General features: G+C 39.5%; 2 protein-coding genes across 3 annotated transcripts in view; both read right to left on the bottom strand.

Annotated features, from left to right (window-relative positions):
- Positions 1–1,896: 1,896 nt before the first annotated feature.
- Positions 1,897–3,589, bottom strand: LOC127422616 (gastrula zinc finger protein XlCGF8.2DB-like). The gene is made up of 2 exons (XM_051666344.1): positions 3,508–3,589; positions 1,897–3,215 (listed from the first exon to the last, which is right to left on the bottom strand). Exon 2 carries the CDS (start codon positions 3,208–3,210, stop codon positions 2,158–2,160), a length of 1,053 nt encoding a protein of 350 aa, XP_051522304.1. The 5' UTR covers positions 3,211–3,215; positions 3,508–3,589; the 3' UTR covers positions 1,897–2,157.
- Positions 3,590–10,456: 6,867 nt separating this feature from the next.
- LOC127422604 (zinc finger protein 501-like) overlaps positions 10,457–21,367 on the bottom strand; it is a 105,822-nt gene continuing 94,911 nt past the window's right edge. Inside the window, exons 3-4 of one of the 2 annotated variants that reach the window (XR_007894199.1) lie at positions 11,108–11,231; positions 10,457–10,862 (exon numbers count right to left, since the gene is read on the bottom strand). The gene's annotated coding sequence lies outside the window, so the exon portion shown is untranslated. The remainder of the gene's footprint in view (positions 10,863–11,107; positions 11,232–21,367) is intronic. The other variant, XR_007894198.1, reaches the window with a different exon arrangement.

The raw sequence follows: 21,367 nt of genomic DNA, 5'->3' as shown, positions 1-21,367 counted from the left end.
ATCACAACGTGGTAACTTGGGTATCATCTAGAATTCGGAGTTTCCCACTGGTAAATACAACATCGCTTGGTCATTCATATCATCAGGACTGGTTGTTACGATATTTCCGACTTAACTTGAATGCCGCAAGTGATACGTAAAATAGTAAAAATTATTCAAAATACCCAGATGACTGGTCTGATATAATTTAATCCCCGGTTGTTATTCAGAGATATCAGACTAGATGGCACGCTTTGACCAATCAGAATGTAGTTTTCCAGAGGGATGTGTAATAATTTGCTATAATGACCAGCTGCCTGTATCCTGCTTATTACACAGCTACCTGCCAAATAAATAAATAAATGGACATGCATTGAATTCACATTATTATGTGAGAACAAAAAGAGACTGCGGAGTCTCCAGAAACAGTTAAATTCCACCTCAGGTTTGCCAAAACGACCATCTGACTGCTCATATTATTCTTTTTATTACAAGATACTTGGTGAATAAATAAATCAATGGGCATGAAATATTGATTGGAGTTGAAATTATTTTATTTTATTATTTGCAGAGATTGTAGAGTGATATGAGAAGTTGGAAAGATGACTCACAAATTGTATTGTGACTCACAATACCCTGATGACCAGTCTGATATCAGACCGCTGGATGGCACGATTGACCAGTCAGAATCGAGTATTCCAGAGAGTAGTGTAATAAGTGAACATAATTATTAGCTGTTAGAAATACAGAATAAATTTACATCAGTATTATGATTAATAATAATACGGTCATTGGCATATACGGTTTAAATCTTTTATAAATCTGTTTAAAATATACGTCAAGTTAGTAAAACTGTAATCTTTGTGTACAATTTGGTTTCATACATTTTTGACAGAAAATGTAAATGACTTTAAAAAAGTCATGTGGTGTAACCATCAAGCAAAAGCTAATATATATCTACAGTTTATACAAATATAATGAATTTGATTTAAGAATGTCAAGACATTTTCTCAGGGTTACACTAAATGAGCAGAACAAAATGTGCCTTTTCATAAAAATACCAAAATATCTGATTTTTTTTAACCTTCACATGCAGTCTTTATGTTGTAAAGGGTTCCTCTCTGTTTTATGGTTTTTGTCAACATAAACAATAATATGGCTACCTGCATGTTGGTTACACCACATGACTTTAGTTTGAAGGAACAAAGTGTTTCAAATATTAACTATATTTAAAAAAAAAAAAAAAAAAAAAAAATGGTTTCACTGCTTATTTTAAAGAAAGGTAATATTTTCTCATGCCAACATCTTTCTTTTTTTTTTTCTCAAGAATTTCCGCTTTAAATTAGACTTTGATATTTGTTTTGCTGTCTCCGGACGGTTACACCACATGACATTTTTTACTTTAAGCCCCAGGAAAAAATATTAAAAATGACTTCAGGATTGAAAACATGGTCATACATAAAAAAAGTGTCTACAAGTAATTGTTTTGTGTAAATTGCATGTTTTATGTATTTTTTTAATAATTTAAAGCTGAAGTACGTAATTCCTGTGACACTAGCGCCAACGAACAGAATTGCAAAAATAAACAACGATTTCAAAACAGCTTTCTAAAGACGCCCCTAATCTGCTGTTGTTCATACAGTCAGATAGTCCCGCCCCCAACTCAAGCCATTGGTTGAGTATGTTGTTGGGGCGGGTCTAAGCGGGTCTCTCACAACAAACAGGAATTTTTATAGTGCCACAGAGACACAGTGTTAACAGTTTTCTAGAAAATTAACCTTTTAATGACTTACTTTTAGATGTCTCTGCATATTAAGCTGGGATAGAAGAACGTATTTTAACACCTACTAAAGCAATCTACTTTAATAAATCTGGGGGGAAAAAAATAGCATCACATCATTGACCCAATAAGACTTGTGGCACGTCATGATTTATTTACCATAATGTAGAGATACAATGTATTATGATACAATTAACTAGCACGTCACACACTAGAAATACTAGTAAGACAAACATGAACTCATTTCTATAGATATATTCTCATGCACACAGAGTTTTTTAAATGTTTAACACTATAGCACTCTTTTAATCTCTTAATCTCATGGCAAGTCATTCCATTTGTCAATTTAGAAAATTAACTTCTTAGATGGGAGAAACTGTTTTTAAAGCTCACACTATTTATAATGAACTCAATGTGACAGGTTTAGGTAATGCTTTTTCATGACTTGATTTGGTGGAAGGGGACTGGAATGGTTTCTCTCCAGTATGCGCTCTCTCGTGTGTTTTCAGAGATCGTGAATGACTGAAGCTCTGGTCACATTGTGAGCATTTGTAAGGTTTCTCCCCAGTATGAATTCTCTCGTGCAGTTTCAAGTTTGCTGCTTTATAAAAGGCCTTCCCACATTCAGAGCACACGTGAGCTTTCACGCCAGTGTGTATTTTCTGGTGTGCTTTGAAACAGTCCATTCGGGAAAAACTCTTTCCACAAAAAGAACACAAGTGAGACCTTTCGTTTGCATGAACTTGCAGGTGGATTCTTAGAACGGATGCAGATGGAAAATTTCCACCACATTGAACACAATTAAAAGGTTTGATCTGAGAGTGAGCGCGTAGATGATCTTTGAAATTGTGCGACCATTTAAAACTCTTGCCACACTGATGACACGTGTAAGGCTTTTCTCCAGTGTGAATTCGCATGTGGTTCTGAAGAGCTTGTTTACGTGCAAAACTTTTTCCACACTGACGACATGAGTAAGGTTTCTCTCCGGTGTGAATTCTAATGTGAATAATAAGGTGTTCTTGTTGTCTGAAACTTTTTCCACAATGAGTGCATGTGAAAGGTTTCTCTCCAGTGTGAATTCTCAAGTGCATCCCAAAGCAGTCTTTCCGTGTGAAACTCTTTCCACATTGAGGGCAGGTAAATGGTTTCGCTCCAGAGTGAATACTAATGTGATTCTGAAGGCTATATTTCCGTGTGAAACTTTTCCCACACTGATGACATGTGTAAGGTTTCTCTCCAGAGTGAATTTTTAGGTGATCCTTAAGGCTGTCTTTCCGTGTGAAACATTTTCCACATTGAAGGCAGGTGTTTCTGTCATCTGTTCTATTATGTGAGAAATTCTTTTTAGTCTGTGAGCAACTAAGTGATTTTTCTCCAATTATGAAATGATGAGGTTCCTTTTGTTTCTCCTCCACTTCATTCAGCTCTTGAATTTCCTCTTTCACTTCCATCAGGCCTAAAATGAACAATAAATAAACAAACAAATCTGTGAAGGAATGTTACTGTTTTTACTTTTTGGTTAAACGCCCAATATAAAGAAACAAAGCAAAAAGACTAAAACCAAAAATAAATCAAATGTCATTAAATGGAAGACAAAAATGCGACAGTAAATGCATGCCCACTTTTCAAATCCAAAAACAGTAATGAATGAAGACTTAAATGGGATACTCAAACGACCTCTATTCAGTTAGGCCACATTCTGACTGAATTTATTATTAGGTATAAATCTAAAGCGTGTATTTGTTTACCTTTTGTAGTATTTGTTCTCTCTTCGGATTGTTTTTTTGTGCTCTCACTCAAACTGCTGCCGCAAACGCGCTCTCCACTGTCGTGAACACAACGAACTTATCAACCTCCAGGGGGCGCTGTATGACTCAGAGAACCGAATTCTCCATTGAAAACCATTCAAATCTCAGAATGCTTGAACATTTATATATTAAAATAAAGTATCATTCTTAAATATATTAATTCCATGGACTGTTATGTGGGATTTTTTTCAGGGATCATTAATGGTTGCAAATGAACACATAGGCAATAATATTTAAGCAGGTATGATTTAAATTATAGCAAGTCTTTTTTTTTGTTGTTTTTTTTTAACCATTTTTCATTTCAAAAATGAAAATTCTCTCATCATTTACTCACCCTCATGCCATCCAGGATGTGTATGCCTTTCTTTCCTCAGCAGAACACAAATTAAGATTTTTGGAAGAATATCTCAGCTCTGTAGGGCCATACAGTGCAAGTGAATGGTGACCAGAGCTTTGCCGATCCATAAAGCACATAAAAGCAGCAATTAAGTAATCCATATGACTCTAGTGGTTAAATAAATGTCTTCAGAAGCGATTTGACAGATGTGGGTGCAAAACAGATCCGTTTTTTTTTTAGTACATTTTTACTACAAACTCTCCTCCCTGCCCAGAGAATCTCCACTTTAACTTTCACATTCTCCTTCTTGTTGTTGTTGTTTTTTTGTTTTTTTTTTGGTGATTCACATTCTTAATTCATACGTCCCCTACTGGACAGGGAGAATAATTTCTAGTCTTCTAGACTTAAATATTGATCTGTTTCTCATCGACATCTAGCATATCGCTTCTGAAGACGGATTTAACCACTGGAGTTGTATGGATTACTTTTATGGTGCCTTTATGTGCTTTTTGGAGCGTCAAAATTTTGGCACCCATTCACTTGCATTGTATGCAAAATCTTACTTTGTGTTCTGCACAAAAAAAGTAAGTTACACACATCTGGGATGGCATGAGGGTGAGTAAATTATAAGATCATTTTAATTTTGAGGGAACTATTCCTTTAAACTCAGAGCGGGCCTGCAAGAAAAAATATAATTATAAAAATATTAGTAAATACAGCCTTGACCAACACAAAATAGGTCTCGCTTTAAAGCTTAGAAGCTGTACTTTACAAAGCATGTTGGCATTTTGACCAAAACTGAACAAGAGCTTTGAAATTTGCAGACAAATCAGAAGTGTTCCATTTTAATAATTTATATATTAAAAAAAATTGCACTGCACATATTATTGTAATCGGTAAAAACATCAAACTGATCAAATAGCCATGTGTCATTCGTTGTTGGAAAGCTCTCAAAGAGCTCTCAAAGAGTAGACTACAATGTGCCTATTTTTTCACTCACAGACAAAAATATACCCTAGTAATAGCTAAATATATGTTTTTGAAATACATGTTACTTGTAAACAGGTGTTGCTTATATGCTGCCTTTTCACATATAACTTCACGAAAAATGAAAAGAACATAAAATGTATCATACCATTACTTAGAGGAGGTGATCATCTTTAAAACAAGCCCACACACAATGTAACCGGATGCATAGATCATTAGATAATCCACATGAAGCACAATGTGCACACAACACATAATGTGCTATCTGGCTAAAAACACATTAGCTTTCCTTGATCAGATGACTTTTTTGAAAATGATGTAGTATGCTGTCCAGTGTCATGGAATGATAAACCAATCGTACTAAGATTCAGATCACTGCAACCAGAGGTGGAAGTCATCCAAATATGGGCAGAGAGGATCGTACACTGTAATTACACATGGCTAACACCAGATGGCATCAAGTACATGACACAGACTTAATGATGATTCAAATGGCACAGAATTAAACTGAATGAGATCTCATTACTCATGCCTGCATGCTTTGGAGAGAGACCATACCTTTATTCATTGTTGTATTTGCATGTATAATTCGTTTTTATGTACAATTATTCTGTTTTATTTGTTTGGAGACATTTTTGGACACTAGTATAAATAATTTTTGTAGCAAAAAGTCAACAATATCTGCAGTATCACACTGCCAAGTTCAGGAATAGAAGCTACAGCAGAAGAAAGAAAAGAAAACTTCTGGTTAGACTCTAACTGTGTTTCATGGGCTCTGTACTTGTACACTGATCAATGATAATAAAGTTCAATCTGATTGCATTTAATCTAATTATGATGTCAAAAAGATCAAATCATTATTTTAAAGTGATTTTAATAAATTTTGTACTTTTCAAGACATAACGAGGTTGAATGCAAATAATTTTTTTTTTATTTATAATCCATTGTTTGTTCAGAACGAATATTCACACTGAAAATTTGGGACTGATATGAATAGCCCTTAAAGGCAGAACGGCCATAGAAAAGTAGCCGGAAAAGGGGAAGGAGAGCCGGCGTTCTCATCAGAGTAAGACGTCGCGCAAATCGACTCCTGCTACCCAGTATTCTACTGGCAAATGTTCAGTCTCTGGACAACAATCTCTATGAGCTGAGAGTGTGGATCTCTTTCCAATGAGAGACGAGGGACTGCTGCATTATCTTCCTTACAGAAACTTGGATGTTTGCGGAGATTCCAGACTCAGAACCCGCTGTGTTCTCCGTGCACCGAGAGGACAGAGTGGAAGACCTCTCAGGTAAAAGCAGAGGTGGTGGTGTATGTTTTATGATCAACAAATCCTGGTGTGACCACCGACACTAGAAGCATGTGGCAGGGAATTAATATCATCACGGACTTCAAAGGGAATAAAAACTCCATCGTGAACACCACTGCCTCTCTCCCGGATGAGCTTTTTATGCTCGTTTAGAAGGAAATAACACTGCCCTCGTGGAGAGAGCTCTCGCGGCCGAAGCTACAGAGGTTAGTTCACTCACTGTCTCTGTAGCGGATGTAACCCGATCCTTCCGACGGGTGAATATCCGTAAAGCCACGGGTCCAGATGGCATCCCGGGCCACTTCATCAGAGCGTGCGCAAACTGGTGAAAAACTGGTGTTTTTATGGACATTTTCAACCTTTCCCTCTCCTTGTCTGTAGTCCCCACATGCTTTAAAATGTCCACCATTGTGCCTGTACCAAAGCAATCCAAAATCACTTGCTTAAATGACTGGCGTCCTGTTGCTCTGACCCCCATCATCAGCAAATGCTTTGAGAGGCTAATCAGAGAATACATCTGCTCTTTGCTGCCTCCCTCACTGGACCCACTGCAGTTTGCATACCGCAACAACCACTCCACTGATGATGCCATTGCATCTACACTATACACTTCTCTCTCACCTGGAAGAAAGGAACACATATGTGAGAATGCTGTTTGTAGACTACAGCTCAGCATTCAACACCATAGTGCCCTCCAAGCTTGATGTGAAACTCCGGGCTCTGGGCTTAAACAGCTCGCTGTGCAGCTGGATCCTGGACTTCCTGTCAAGCAGACGCCAAGTGGTTAGAATGAGCAGCAACATCTCCTCATCACTGGCCCACAACACTGGAGCCCGCAGGGCTGTGTTCTCAGCCCACTCCTGTATTCCCTGTACACACATGACTGTGTGGCAACACATAGCTCCAATGCCATCATTAAGTTTGCTGATGATACGACGGTGGTAGGTCTGATCACTGACAATGATGAAACAGCCTACAGAGCCATACAGAGAGGAGGTGCAAACTCTGACATGCTGGCGTCAGGAGCACAACCTCTCCCTCAACGTCAGTAAGACCAAGGAGCTTGTGGTGGACTTCAGGAGAAAAGACAGAGAACACAGCCCCATCATCATCAATGGAGCACCGGTGGAGAGAGTCAGCAGCTTCAAGTTCCTCTGTGTCCATATCACTGAGCAACTCACATGGTCTGTCCACACTGAGGTCATTGTGAAGAAGACTCATCAGCACCTCTTCTTCCTGAGACGGCTGAGGAAGTTTGGAATGAACCACCACATCCTCACACGGTTCTACACCAGCACTGTAGAGAGCATCCTGACTGGCTGCATCACTGCCTGGTATGGCAACAGCACTGCCCTCAACCGCAAAGCCCTGCAAAGGGTGATGCAAACTGCAAGACACATCATCAGAGGTGAGTTTTTGTGTAATTGTGTATATTAGATTTTAAATTGTGTTGTGTAAATCTGATGTTTATTGTAAATTGGTACGTCTCATCACTGTCATGACTGCTATATTGCTCGGAACCGCACCCAAGACTTTCACCCACTGTTGCACTTGTGTATATGGTTGAGTGACAACAAAGTGATTTGATTTGATTTGAGAAGCAGTTTTTTGAATATGTCGTCTTGGATTTACACTGACCTCTAGTGGCATGGATGCAGCGTTAGTTATCAATTAATGATGCCGTTGTAGAAATGTACTAATCAGTCAGCCATGATCAATTTAATCCATGAGGGAAAGTGTCCAACAACAGGGTGGTCACTGAGATGAAGTGGGTAGTATTTGGCTGGTCATGTGATCATAACATGGCAGCAACCTCATGTGAGTGTGAGTGGTCATGATTTTAAACATGTTTCAAAATTACTATTAATTTCTTTTGGAGTATACCTTTTTTAATGAGGGAAAAATTAATCACTGCACCTTTAAGGCTCTTTCCTAGTGTGAATTTGTGTGTGGTTATTAAGAGAGTCTTTACGTGTGAAACTTTTTCCACACGGATGGCATGTGTAGGTTTTCTCTACAGTGTGAATTCTAATGTGACCACTGAGATGTTCTTGTTGTTTGAAACTTTTTCCACACTGTGGGCAGGTGAAAGGTTTCCCTCTAAGGTGAACATTTATGTGGTTCATAAGGCTGGATTTACGCATGAAACATTTCCTACACTGATGACATGCGAAAGGCTTTACTCCAGTGTGAATTTTTAGGTGATCGTTTAGGCTTCTTGTCTGTGTGAAACATGTTCCAAACTGAAGGCGGGTGTTTTTTATCCACTGTTCTTTGAGTTCTGTTTTTTTTAAGTCTGTGAGCACCTTAGTGATTTTTCTTCTCCAATTATGAAATAACGAGGTTTCTGTTGTATCTCATCCACTTCATTCAGTTCTTGACTCTTCTTCTTTCACTTCCATCAGACCTAAAATGTAGGTCCCGCCGTGCCTCCTCATGTGATCCCTCGGGTGTCACAGAAGAGGCAGGTGGGAGGGTGCGTGAGGCTGAATCATCCCTCAGAACGAGGGTGATTCACGAGCGAAGTGTTGAGACTCATGCCCTCACATTGAGGGCAGTCTGTCTCTGTGAGAGCTGTCTCTGCGTGGGCGCGGCCCAGACAGTGAATGCAGCTCTCATGCTGATCTGACGGTGGGATGTGTCCCTCGCATAAGGAACACTTACGGAACGACATCTTTAAAAAGACGTGAACACGTAAGCAGCTCTTTTAGTTATATACATACATATATATATATATATATATATATATATATATATATATATATATATATATATATATATATACACAATAGCTTATAAGGATCCAAAACTCCTGCCAAAGCGCTGTGAAGATCCCCCCCGTTGACTCATGTATGTCGACGGTGAAGTAGTAGAAAGTTTCTAGATGAGAGATGAACCGCAAAAGTGAAATGAAGAAAATTCTGAGGAATGGTGTTTGCGTGCCTGCTTTTATAGTGGATAGCTTCGCGCCTAAAAGGGCGGGGCTCAAATACCATAGCCAATATTAGAATATTGGCATTATTGTAGAAGGGTTTCAACTAGGTCGTTTAGAAGGACACTCCCATATGTGTCAGCCAGGATGCAATGTCAAGTTTACGGAGTCATAAGGGAACATTCATTAATTGGCGTAGTGGTGGTGGCGTAGTGGGCTAAAGCACATAACTGTAATTAGAAGGCTGCCAGTTCAATCCCCACAACCACCACCATTGTGTCCTTGAGCAAGGCACTTAACTCCAGGTTGCTCCAGAGGTATTATCCCTGTAATAAGTACACTGTAAGTTGCTTTGGATAAAAGTGTCTGCCAAATGCATAAATGTAATTGGTCTGCATGCAATACTTTTTTTTACTTACACGGGAAAGAAGTTTGAATCTATTAATTTCGAGGATTGTACATCATACAAATGGAAATCCACCTGTGTTTCCTCTAGAAATTAGTTTGAAAAAATCTTTATGCAATAATCACAATGACTGTGACTGGTGCAACCTGAAAAGTGCTGAGAAAAGGAACAGTTGTCACGTGACAATGCCCCCCTCGTGCATTTATTCGTCGCTTAAGAAGAGGTCGGACAATAATTTACACAGTAATAATGATACTGATAAAGTTTAGTAAGTTTAGGTGTTTTATGCAACCGGGCGCAGCACTTGTATGCCGTTTGTTGACATAGAAAATAGCTGCCCAGGAGCGTTCCAAAGATGGTGCCCAGTGGACTCGTTAGGACACCAAAAGACACAAATTCAGTATAAATCAATAAATAAATAACAGTTGAATTTGTAAACAGCACACAATCTTCATTCAGTTAATTTTAGCTTTAGTGTTTTTTTAACATGCATGTTTGTGAAAAGTCTATTAATATTACATTTTGAGTTTTAAAAATAGCATTCCACATAGCTATAGTTTTTATTTTATTAATTTTTTATAAACTAATACAGTTATTTAACCCAAGATTTATTGTGGTGAACAAGGGCAAACTGCACTATGTAATTTATCCTAAGTGACTTCTTAGATCAGACAATGCCTATCTTTATTAAACCTAAATCTCACATTATTCCTTATGACATTTGTTACATGGACAATGCTTTTTTATATGAACCACTAGATCATTGAATTGGCTGAAACTCCTCCCACATAGAGGGCACTGGTTCTGTTTCTGCCAATGAAGCGCTTGTCACAATGTGAGCACTTGTAAGGTTTTTCTCCAGTATGAACTCTCTGATGTGTTTTTAAGTGGCCGGCTGTAGAGAAGCCCTTTCCACACTCAGAACACACATGATCGTTAATACCAGTATGTGTTTCCTCATGAGCTTTCAAAACGTGCAAAGATGAAAAACTCTTTCCACATGAACATTCAGGTGTGTTTTAAGGTGGTATTTATACATGAAACTCTTTCCACACTGAGTACATGTAAAAGGTTTCTCTCCAGTGTGAATTCTTAAGTGTGTTTTAAGGTGTTCTTTATGTGTAAAACTCTTTCCACACTGAGAGCAGGTGAAAGAGTTTTTGTCCTCTGTTGTTTGAGTTTTGTTTTGTGAGAAATTATTTTCAGTCTCTGCACAACTAAAAAAGGATTTTTCTCCACTTAAGAAATGATGAGGCTTCTGATACTGATGTTCCTCCACCACTTCATTCAGTTCTTGACTTTCTTCTTTCACTTTTATGATGTCTAAAAAATGAACATATTAAATCATTACAAATCAAATCAGGAGAGAATGTGAAACAGACATCAAGTATCAATTTGTGGTGATTCTAAAAAGGAAAATAACTGATGTACAAAGTTATGTCCATTTAGATGCATTGTTCTGTGTTATTTGTATATTTTCAGCTTCAAAATCTGGTGAACTGCATGAAGTTTTGTAACATTAATGTTCCTCAGCAGTAAATAATGAAGGATCAAGAATGGACACCAACCTATTTGTTCCTCAGTATCTTCATGTTTTATGTTGTATGGCTCTAGATAACTCATGTCTTCTTTCTCTTCTTTAACAAACTCCATCTTTTCCATAGTATATCACACAGACTTCAGTTGTTACACCTGGAAATCTTCCTGCTGGTCTGAAGAACTTCTTCTCTTGTAGGACGATGGGAATATTTACAGTATTTATTGGTGAATTGTTGTGGGAGTGGCTTCAATGAAGGTGTGAATTGTTATTGCTGTGATGTTTGGAGGCCCAAAGAACCAGATCTGCCTAAATGATAAATATAAAAATAAATAGGTTACTGGATTTCTTTTTTTTTTTTTAAACCAATTAATACATTTTAAGATTAATTTAATATTCTTAAAATGTATTTATATGCTGTATGTATATTTGTATGTATACTTTCACAGTTATCCTCTTTTGTCTGTCTTGCCTTATTTCATTATTTCTCATTTATGTAAATTTCAATATACAGTATATATATAGCATATACACTATATTGCCAAAAGTATTCGCTCACCTGCCTTTAGACGCATATGAATTTAAGTGACATCCCATTCTTAATCCATAGGGTTTAATATGACGTCGGCCCACCCTTTGCAGCTATAACAGCTTCAACTCTTCTGGGAAGGCTTTCCACAAGGTTTAGGAGTGTGTTTATGGGAATTTTTGACCATTCTTCCAGAAGCGCATTTGTGAGGTCAGACACTGATGTTGGACGAGAAGGCCTGGCTCGCAGTCTTCGCTCTAATTCATCCCAAAGGTGCTCTATCGGGTTGAGGTCAGGACTCTGTGCAGGCCAGTCAAGTTCTTCCACACCAAACTCGCTCATCCATGTCTTTATGGACCTTGCTTTGTGCACTGGTGTGTAGTCATGTTGGAACAGGAAGCGGCCATCCCCAAACTGTTCCCACAAAGTTGGGAGCATGGAATTGTCCAAAATCTCTTGGTATGCTGAAGCATTCAGTGTTCCTTTCACTGGAACTAAGGGGCCAAGCCCAGCTCCTGAAAAACAACCCCACACCATAATCCCCCCTCCACCAAACTTCACAGTTGGCACAATGCAGTCAGACAAGTACCGTTCTCCTGGCAACTGCCAAACCCAGACTCGTCCATCAGATTGCCAGATGGAGAAGCGTGATTCTTCACTCCAGAGAACGCGTCTCCACTGCTCTAGAGTCCAGTGGCGGCGTGCTTTACACCACTGCATCCGACGCTTTGCATTGCACTTGGTGATGTATGGCTTGGATGCAGCTGCTCGGCCATGGAAACCCATTCCATGAAGCTCTCTATGCACTGTTCTTGAGCTAATCTGAAGGCCACATGAACTTTGGAGGTCTGTAGCGATTGACTCTGCAGAAAGTTGGCGACCTCTGCGCACTATGTGCCTCAGCATCCGCTGACCCCGCTCTGTCATTTTACGTGGCCTACCACTTCGTGGCTGAGTTGCTGTCATTCCCAATCGCTTCCACTTTGTTATAATACCACTGACAGTTGACTGTGGAATATTTAGTAGCGAGGAAATTTCACGACTGGACTTGTTGCACAGGTGGCATCCTATCACAACACCACGCTGGAATTCACTGAGCTCCTGAGAGCGGCCCATTCTTTCACAAATGTTTGTAGAAGCAGTCTGCATGCCTAGGTGCTTCATTTTATACACCTGTGGCCATGGAAGTGATTGGAACACCTGAATTCAATTATTTGGATGGGTGAGCGAATACTTTTGGCAATATAGTGTATTTATTAGGGGTGTCAGAATTAACGCGTTAACGCATGCAATCAATTCAAAAAGTTTAACACGTACATTTTTCTTAATCGCGATTAACGCATTTACCGTTAATACAGCATAAACACTGGTGTGAAGGGCGGAACCTTTGTAATGTGTCCACCTGGAGTCATTACACTGACGCACACTTCAGAACACACACACATACACACACACACACACATACACACACACACACACCAGAGCCCTTCTACCAAGATGAGACTACAAGCTTAGCATAACGCGATGGTCCCATAGACATTAGTTGACCGTTACGCTCTCTCAGATGATAGACACGCAGAGGTTGTTATTTCGATAAATTAAAGAATCTGACAAGCGCTTCCCTGCCAGTGATAAAATGAAAGGCCCTTTTTGATGTACAGAACAAGCCCAGATGGGATTTGTGATAGAAATCAAGTATTTTTCAGCCTATGTAAGGCGCATGGTGAGTTCAAAGTGCCGCTCGACTCTGGCGGCATTGACGCCCTGACACGGATCATAAACGCAGCTTCACAATTGCTGAAGAAATGTGGTTAGCCACAGTCTACCGGCAGATTAATATTGTGGAGGATGAGAGTTTAAGAGATTTAGTGCCCACTGCAATGAATATGCAACCTATGTGGGGACTAGCCCTTTCAATTAGTCAAACTCCCACTTAGACGTTGGGAAATGTTTAATGTTACTTAAATTGGTGATATTTTAGTGCATTTCTGTATTTATTTTGTGGAAGGCTTTGTTTGGAAAATGTTAATAAAAGGAATATATTGCTAAATATTGTTTTGTTTTCTTTCCTAAGATGGAAATAAATACATTTTGGAAAAAATAAATAATTATATATTGTGTCAAATTTCAGCACTTTCAAAATCTGCAATTAATCGCGATTAACTACAAAAAAATTATGTGATTAATTGTGATTTATCGACTGACAGCACTAATATTTATACAGTGTATATACTGTATATACACTGATGAGCCAAAACATTATGACCACTCACAGGTGAAGCGAATAACGTTGATCATCTCCTAACAAGGCCACATGTCAAGGTCTGGGTAGATTAGATGCTAAGCGAACAATCAGTTCTCGTAGTCAATGTGTTGAATGCAGGAGAAATGGGCATGAGTAAAGACCTGAGCGACTTTGACAAGGGCCAAATTGTTATGGCCAGACGACTGGGTCAGAGCATTTCTGAAATGGCAAGACTTGTGGGGTGCTCCCGGTCAAAAGTGGTGAGTACCTACTGACAGTGGTCCGAGGAGGGACAAACCACAAACCGGCAACAGGGTGTTGGCGCCCAAGGCTCATCGATGCGCAAGGACTATCATGTCTGGTCCGAACCGACAGAAGGTCTACTGTGGAACAAGTCACCGAAAAGTTTAATGATGGTTATGGGAGAGTGGCCTGGATAGCTCAGCAAGTAAAGATGCTGACTACCACACCTGGAGTTGCAAGTTTGAATCCAGGACGTGCTGAGTGACTCCACTGAGTGAGGCTTCCTAAGCAACCAAATGGCCTGGTTGCTAGGGTGGGTAGAGTCACGTTGGGTTAACCTCCTTGTGGTCACTATAATGTGGTTCTTGCTCTTGGTGGGGCGTGTGGTGAGTTGTGTGTGGATGCCGTGGAGAATAGTGTGAGCCTCCACACACACTATATCTCTGCAGTAACGTGCTCAACAAGCCACGTGATAAGATGCGCAGATTGACGGTCTCAGATGCGGAGGCAACTGAGATTCATCCTCAGCTATCCAGACTGAGGTGAGTCACTACACCACCATGAGGACGTAGAGTGCATTGGGAATTGGACATGCCAAATTGGGGAGAAAAGGGGAGAAAATCCCCTCCCCAAAAATACAATAATTATGGTTACGGGAGGTATGTGTCACAACACGAAGTGCATCGCACCCTGCTGCGTAATGGGGTGCATAGCTGCAGACTAGTCAGAGTGCCCATGAGAACCTCTATCCACCGTCGAAAGTGCCTACAGTGGGCACGGGAGCGTTGGAACTGGACCTTGGAGCAGTGGAAGAAGGTTGCATGGTCCAATGAGTTGACATCAAGTCCTAAGGGTACCTGAGCTATTTGAAGACAGCACACATATAGCCTAGTTAATAAGATAATGCATACTTGTGAGCTGACTCTAAACACACCTTGTCTCTTTGACGCTCATTGATCATGTCAACCTAGTGGCACAGTGTGTTAAGCACAGGACTATATTTCTGATGTCATAAGTCATGAGTTTGAATCCCCACCTAGGCAGGTCATATGGTTTGGTTTCCCTTATACTGGAGCTCTTTGTACTGTGCTTACTGAATTATTGCAGGGCTAATTGAATTTTGATTTTCATCTTTGTTGAAAAGTTACTTCAATATGAAGTTGATCATGGTAACTGCTGTGTTTGGCTGTGCTTACTGTCAGCATGGTATGACACTCTGGTGGCTGTTAACCATGAGGCAGCATGGTTCAGTGGATTGTGCACAGAGCTATAATACGGAAAGTTACAGGTTTAAACCCTGCTTGTGATGACTTGTAAACCAGTGTGCATTTTAAAAATACATAGCCACTCTGAGGGTCCTATAGGTCCTGTAGGCCATATTGGCAATATAGGGGGCTTGGCCCTGAATGGCTGCTGGCAGCTATATTCATTTAATTATTATTATTTCTCATTTTATTTCTATTTTATTTTTACATTATATTTAATACATTATATTGTGGTATCTTAATATTGTATAAAGAATTATTATATTTATAAATTCCTTCCCTTTTCATTTAGTTGGATGATTGTACTTCATTTATCACTTGTTGCTGCTTGAACTTTAATGAGGGGAACACAGGCTCTCTCATGTCATGAGGGCAAGAGATGAAAGGAAAGCGAAGAAAGAGCGCATGTTTCTGGACTCTACAGGTGCTACTATTGTTAATGCCGTTTAATCGGGAGATATTTATTAAAGATATTTGAATTACACCACATCTTGTAACTCACATTATTACTGAGATGCCTATGCCTGGTGGAGACTGAGAAGCTGCCGCCATGAAGGATAATAAGGACCATTTCACTGCTTGCGCTGTTTTCGCTTTGCCTTGTCACGTGTGAAAGGCCACATTAACATTACAGTACACAAACGTATAAAAAATATTCACCATACCTCTCCTACTGCATCGTTCTTAACTGCTGAATCAAGTTTATTGTCTTACAACACTGTGCCAGTATTCCCCACACTCCATGATGCCATGACAGTGCTGCTCAAGTCTTAAAGGAGCTGTGCATCTTTTGCGACATAGGACGTGAATATCGGCCGATACTGACCGGTGGCCGATCGATCGAGCATCCCTAGCAATGGTATTCCCTGATGGCAGTGGCCTCCTTCAGCAGGATAATGTGCACTGCCACACTGCACAAATTGTTCGGGAATGGTTTGATGAACATGACGAAGAGTCCAAGGTGTTGCTCTGGCCTCCAAATTCCCCAGATCTCAATTCGACTGAGCATCTGTGGGATGTGCTGGACCAATAAGTCCGATTCACAACGGCTCCACCTCGCAACTTACAGGACTTGAAGGATCTGCTGCTAATGTCTTGGCGCCAGATACCACAGGACAAATTCAGAGGTCTTGTAGAGTCCATGCCTCGCAGGTCAGAGCTGTTTTAGCAGCACGCGGAGGACCAACAGCATATTAGGCAGGTAGTAATAATGTTTTGGCTCATCATTGTATGTATACACTCACCGGCCACTTTATTAGGTACACCTGTACATCTACTTATTCATGCGATTATCTAATCAGCCAATCATGTGGCAGCAGTAGGGTTGCAACCGTATGAGATTTTCACGGTACGATAACCGTCTCAGAAAATATCACGGTTTCACTGTATACGGTATTACACAGTTATTTTTATTATCAGTTACAATGACCCTTAAAGGAATGAAAACAGAAGGGGTATTTTTGGTTGAACAAATGCTTTATTATAAATGAAACTTGTAATAATTTTTTTAATGGAAGTATATGTAAAAAAAAAAATAAAAAAAAAAAAGTATAAAATAAATAGAATAATGAAGAAAGCTAACAGAATTATAATTTAAAAAAAACTGAATTATAAATATGATAAAAAAAATAGCATGTAACTTTAACATGTTATATAACTGAAGCATGTTAGTTTACATGTTAGCATAGCCTGTTAAATTAACTACTAAATGAAAAATAACATCAGCTGTGTGAGCTTTTAAAATAATGTCCTATATGATTATTAACAATTAACATGTACAGCAGCCAGACTGCTCCTGTCTGTACCTTTAACTCATACACACACTCACATATGTCAGACCCCCTCGCCTCTCTCTGACATTTTCTCCGCTGCATGTGTGTGGCACAAGTTGACGGGTCTGACAGGCAGTTGAGGAGGAAAGGAGATGCGCACGCGTAGGTGAGATTGCATTTTTTTTTTCAATACCGTAGATAAGCAAATGTATATGGTATGATAACCATCCATTTTCATACCGTGAAACCGGTATACCACTGCAACCCTAGGCAGCAGTGTAATGTAAAAAATCATGCAGATATGGGCCAGGAGCTTCAGTTAATGTTCACATCAACCATCAGAATGGGGAAAAAAATGTTATCTCAGTGATTTAGACCGTGGCATATTTATTGGTGTCAGACGAGCTGGTTTGAGTATTTCTGTAGCTGCTGATCTCCTGGGATTATATATAGACATGTACATGTATAGTATGTACATACAGGCTATGTTAAACATCTTTGGCTGCTGCATTGCATGTCATTGTTCCAGTGTCTATTCATTATTACAGACTGTTATAATTTAGTCTGTTACAATAAGTATAAAAGGGCATAATCAAAATATAATGCATAATATTTTGTCATTATGTAAAGACTTGCTGGCCAAGTCGTTGAAACAATGCTCAGAACGCGCATGTCTGTTCTTCCTTCAGGTTACCGTAATAAGCTTAGTAGGTGCGCACCGCTGTTTCTGAACCGCTGAGGTTGGCATGACTGGAGACACAATAACCATCACATTTTTAAAACGACATGTTAAGTTGGAAATAGTTTGGAAGACCCTGCATTCTGTTACATTCTGCTGTGCTTCATCTAGATGTTTGAAAGAAAGATTTTGCTGTGTGCGCGCACGCTTCTCTAGAGCAGGGGTACTCAATAGGCGGATATATATATATATATATATATATATATATATATATATATATATATATATATATTAGTATATATTTTTAGGATATAGCTTTAGGACACCAAAAGACACAAATTCAGAATTAATAAATAAGTAAATAACAGTGGGATTTGTAAACAGCACACAACTGTTTCATACAAACAATTTTTATTCAGTTTAATCATAAGTGTTTATTTTTACATGTTTGTTTTGAAAGGTGTATTAACCACTTCAACTCTGGCGTACATCTGACATATATCATTTTATCATCAATAGTCAATAATATATATTTCCGATTATTTGCTTAGCATGCTTTTCCTGCTGGACCACATATTTTGTTCCGGACATCCAAGACATTACATTATATTATTCACACAAGCAAACTCACAGACAAGTAAAAAATGGCTAATTTTTTTGAAAACTGCCTAAGGTAATAGCAGATATAAAGTTTTTAGCTATTTGGGGCTTACAGCAGCAGTGATCGGTGCATTGAGGTGTTCTGACATCTGAAAATCTTTCAAACTGTGATATTCAGGCAACAAAATAAATTGTAAAGTCACATTCCTGAGAATGAGAGCTTTCATGTGATATAAACTCAGCAAAAAAAGAAACATCCCTTTTTCAGGACACTGTATTTTAAAAATAATTTTGTAAAAATCCAAATAACTTTACATATCTTTACTGTAAATGGTTTGAACACTGATTTCCATACTTGTTCAATGAACCATAAACAATTAATGAACATGCACTTGTGGAACGGTCGTTAAGACACTAACAGTTTACAGACAGTAGGCAATTAATGTCAGTTATAAAAACTTAGGACACTAAAGAGACCTTTCTATTGACTCTGAAAAACACCAAAAGAAAAATGCCCAGGGTCCCTGCTCATCTGTGTGAACGTGCCTTAGGCATGCTGCATGGAGGCATGAAGACTGCAGATGTGGCCAGGGCAATAAATTGCAATATCCGTACTGTGACGCCTAAGACAGCGCTACAGGGAAACATGAAGGACAGCCGATCGTCCTCACAGTGGCAGACCACGCGTAACAACACCTGCACAGGATCGGTACATCCAAATATCACACCTGCGGGACAGGTACAGGATGGCAACAACAACTGCCCGAGTTGCTCAGACTGTCCGCAATAGGCTGAGAGAGGCTGGACTGAGGGCTTGTAGGCCTGTTGTAAGGCAGGTCCTTACCAGACATCACCAGCAACAACGTCGCCTATGGGCACAAACCCACCTTCGCTGGACCAGACAGGACTGGAAAAAAGTGCTCTTCACTGACGAGTTGCGGTTTTGTCTCACCAGGGGTGATGGTCGGAATCATCAAAGGAATGAGCGTTACACCAAGGCCTGTAGTCTGGAGCGGGATCGATTTGGAGGTGGAGGGTCCATCATGGTCTGAGGCGGTGTGTCACAGCATCATCGGACTGAGCTTGTTGTCATTGCAGGCAATCTCAATGCTGTGCGTTACAGGGAAGACATCCTCCTCCCTCATGTGGTACCCTTCCTGCAGGCTCATCCTGACATGACCCTCCAGCATGACAACGACATGAGCCATACTGCTCGTTCTGTGCATGATTTCCTGCAAAACAGGAATGTCAGTGTTCTGCCATGGCCAGCGAAGAGCCCGGATCTCATTCCCATTGAGCACATTTGGGACCTGTTGGATCAGAGGGTGAGGGCTAGGGCCATTCCCCCCAGAAATGTCCAGGAACTTGCAAGTGCTTTGGCGGAAGAGTGGGGTAACATCTCACAGCAAGAACTGGCAAATCTGGTGCAGTCCATGAGGAGGAGATGCACTGCAGTACTTAATGCAGCTGGTGGCCACACCAGATACTGACTGATACTTTTGTTCAGGGACACATTATTCCATTTCTGTTAGTCACGTGTCTGTGAAACTTTTCAGTTAATGTCTTAGTTGTTGAATCTTTTTATGTTCATACAAATATTTACACATGTAAAGTTTGCTGAAAATAAAAGCAGTTGAAAGTGTGAGGAAGTTTCTTTTTTTTTTTTGCTGAGTTAATGATATGTCTTTTTAAGTGCTATTTAAAAGACTTTTACATTAATATCAATATTTAGCATAAACTTTCTTCACAACATAGCGCACCCTCGCAGACAAATTGCGTAGAGTTTTAAAAATAGCAATAGTAGTTTTCTGAACTAATACTGTAATTTTTCCAAAATTTCTTGTGGTGAACAAGGGCCAACAACACCACTACATGTAATTTATGCTAAGTAACTTCTTAGATCGGACAATCCCTATTTTTAATAAACCTAAATCTCAAATTATTCCTTCTGACCTTTGTTACCTGGACAATGCTTTTTTATATGAACCACTAGATGATGTAACTGGGTGAAACTCCTTCCACATGGAGGACAGTGGTACGGTTTTTCTCCAGTATGAACTCTCTGATGTCTTTTCAATGGTCCCGACAAAGCGAAACTTTTGTCACAATGTGAGCACTTGTACGGTTTCTCTCCAGTATGAACCCTCTCATGTGTTTTCAGGTTTCCTGACCAAGCGAAGCATTGGTCACAATGTGTGCACTTGTAAGGTTTTTCTCCAGTATGAATTCTCTGGTGTCTTTTCAAGTGGCCGGTTGTAGTGAAGCCCTTTCCACACTCAGAGCACACATGATCTTTAACACCAGTGTGTGTTTTCTCATGAGCTTTCAAACACTTCAGCCATGAAAAACTCTTTCCACATGAACACAAGTACGGCCTTGCATGAACATTCAGGTGGCTTCTTAGAACTGATGCTGAAATAAAACTTTCACCACACTGATCACAGTGAAATGGCTTTAGACCAGAGTGAGAGAGTAGATGATCTCTGAAATTGGTTAACCATTTAAAACTCTTGCCACACTCAGGGCATGTAAAAGGCCTCTCGCCAGTGTGAGTTCGTGTATGGTTATTAAGACTGTCTTTACGTGCAAAACTCTTTCCACACTGAGTACATGTGAAAGGCTTCTCTCCGCTGTGAATTCTCAAGTGCATCTCAAGGTTGTCTTTACGTGTAAAACTCTTTCCACACTGAGAGCAGGTGAAAGAGTTTTTGTCCTCTGTTGTTTGAGTTTTGTTTTGTGAGAAATTATTTTCAGTCTCTGCACAACTAAAAAAGGATTTTTCTCCACTTAAGAAATGATGAGGCTTCTGATACTGATGTTCCTCCACCACTTCATTCAGTTCTTGACTTTCTTCTTTCACTTTTATGATGTCTAAAAAATGAACATATTAAATCATTACAAATCAAATCAGGAGAGAATGTGAAACAGACGTCAAGTATCAATTTGTGGTGATTCTAA

This window comes from Myxocyprinus asiaticus, chromosome 31 (assembly GCF_019703515.2).
Source record: "Myxocyprinus asiaticus isolate MX2 ecotype Aquarium Trade chromosome 31, UBuf_Myxa_2, whole genome shotgun sequence".
Classification (NCBI taxonomy): Eukaryota; Metazoa; Chordata; class Actinopteri; order Cypriniformes; family Catostomidae; genus Myxocyprinus; species Myxocyprinus asiaticus.
Note: the sequence above shows the minus strand (reverse complement) of the source record. Positions and strands in the feature narration are given on the sequence as shown.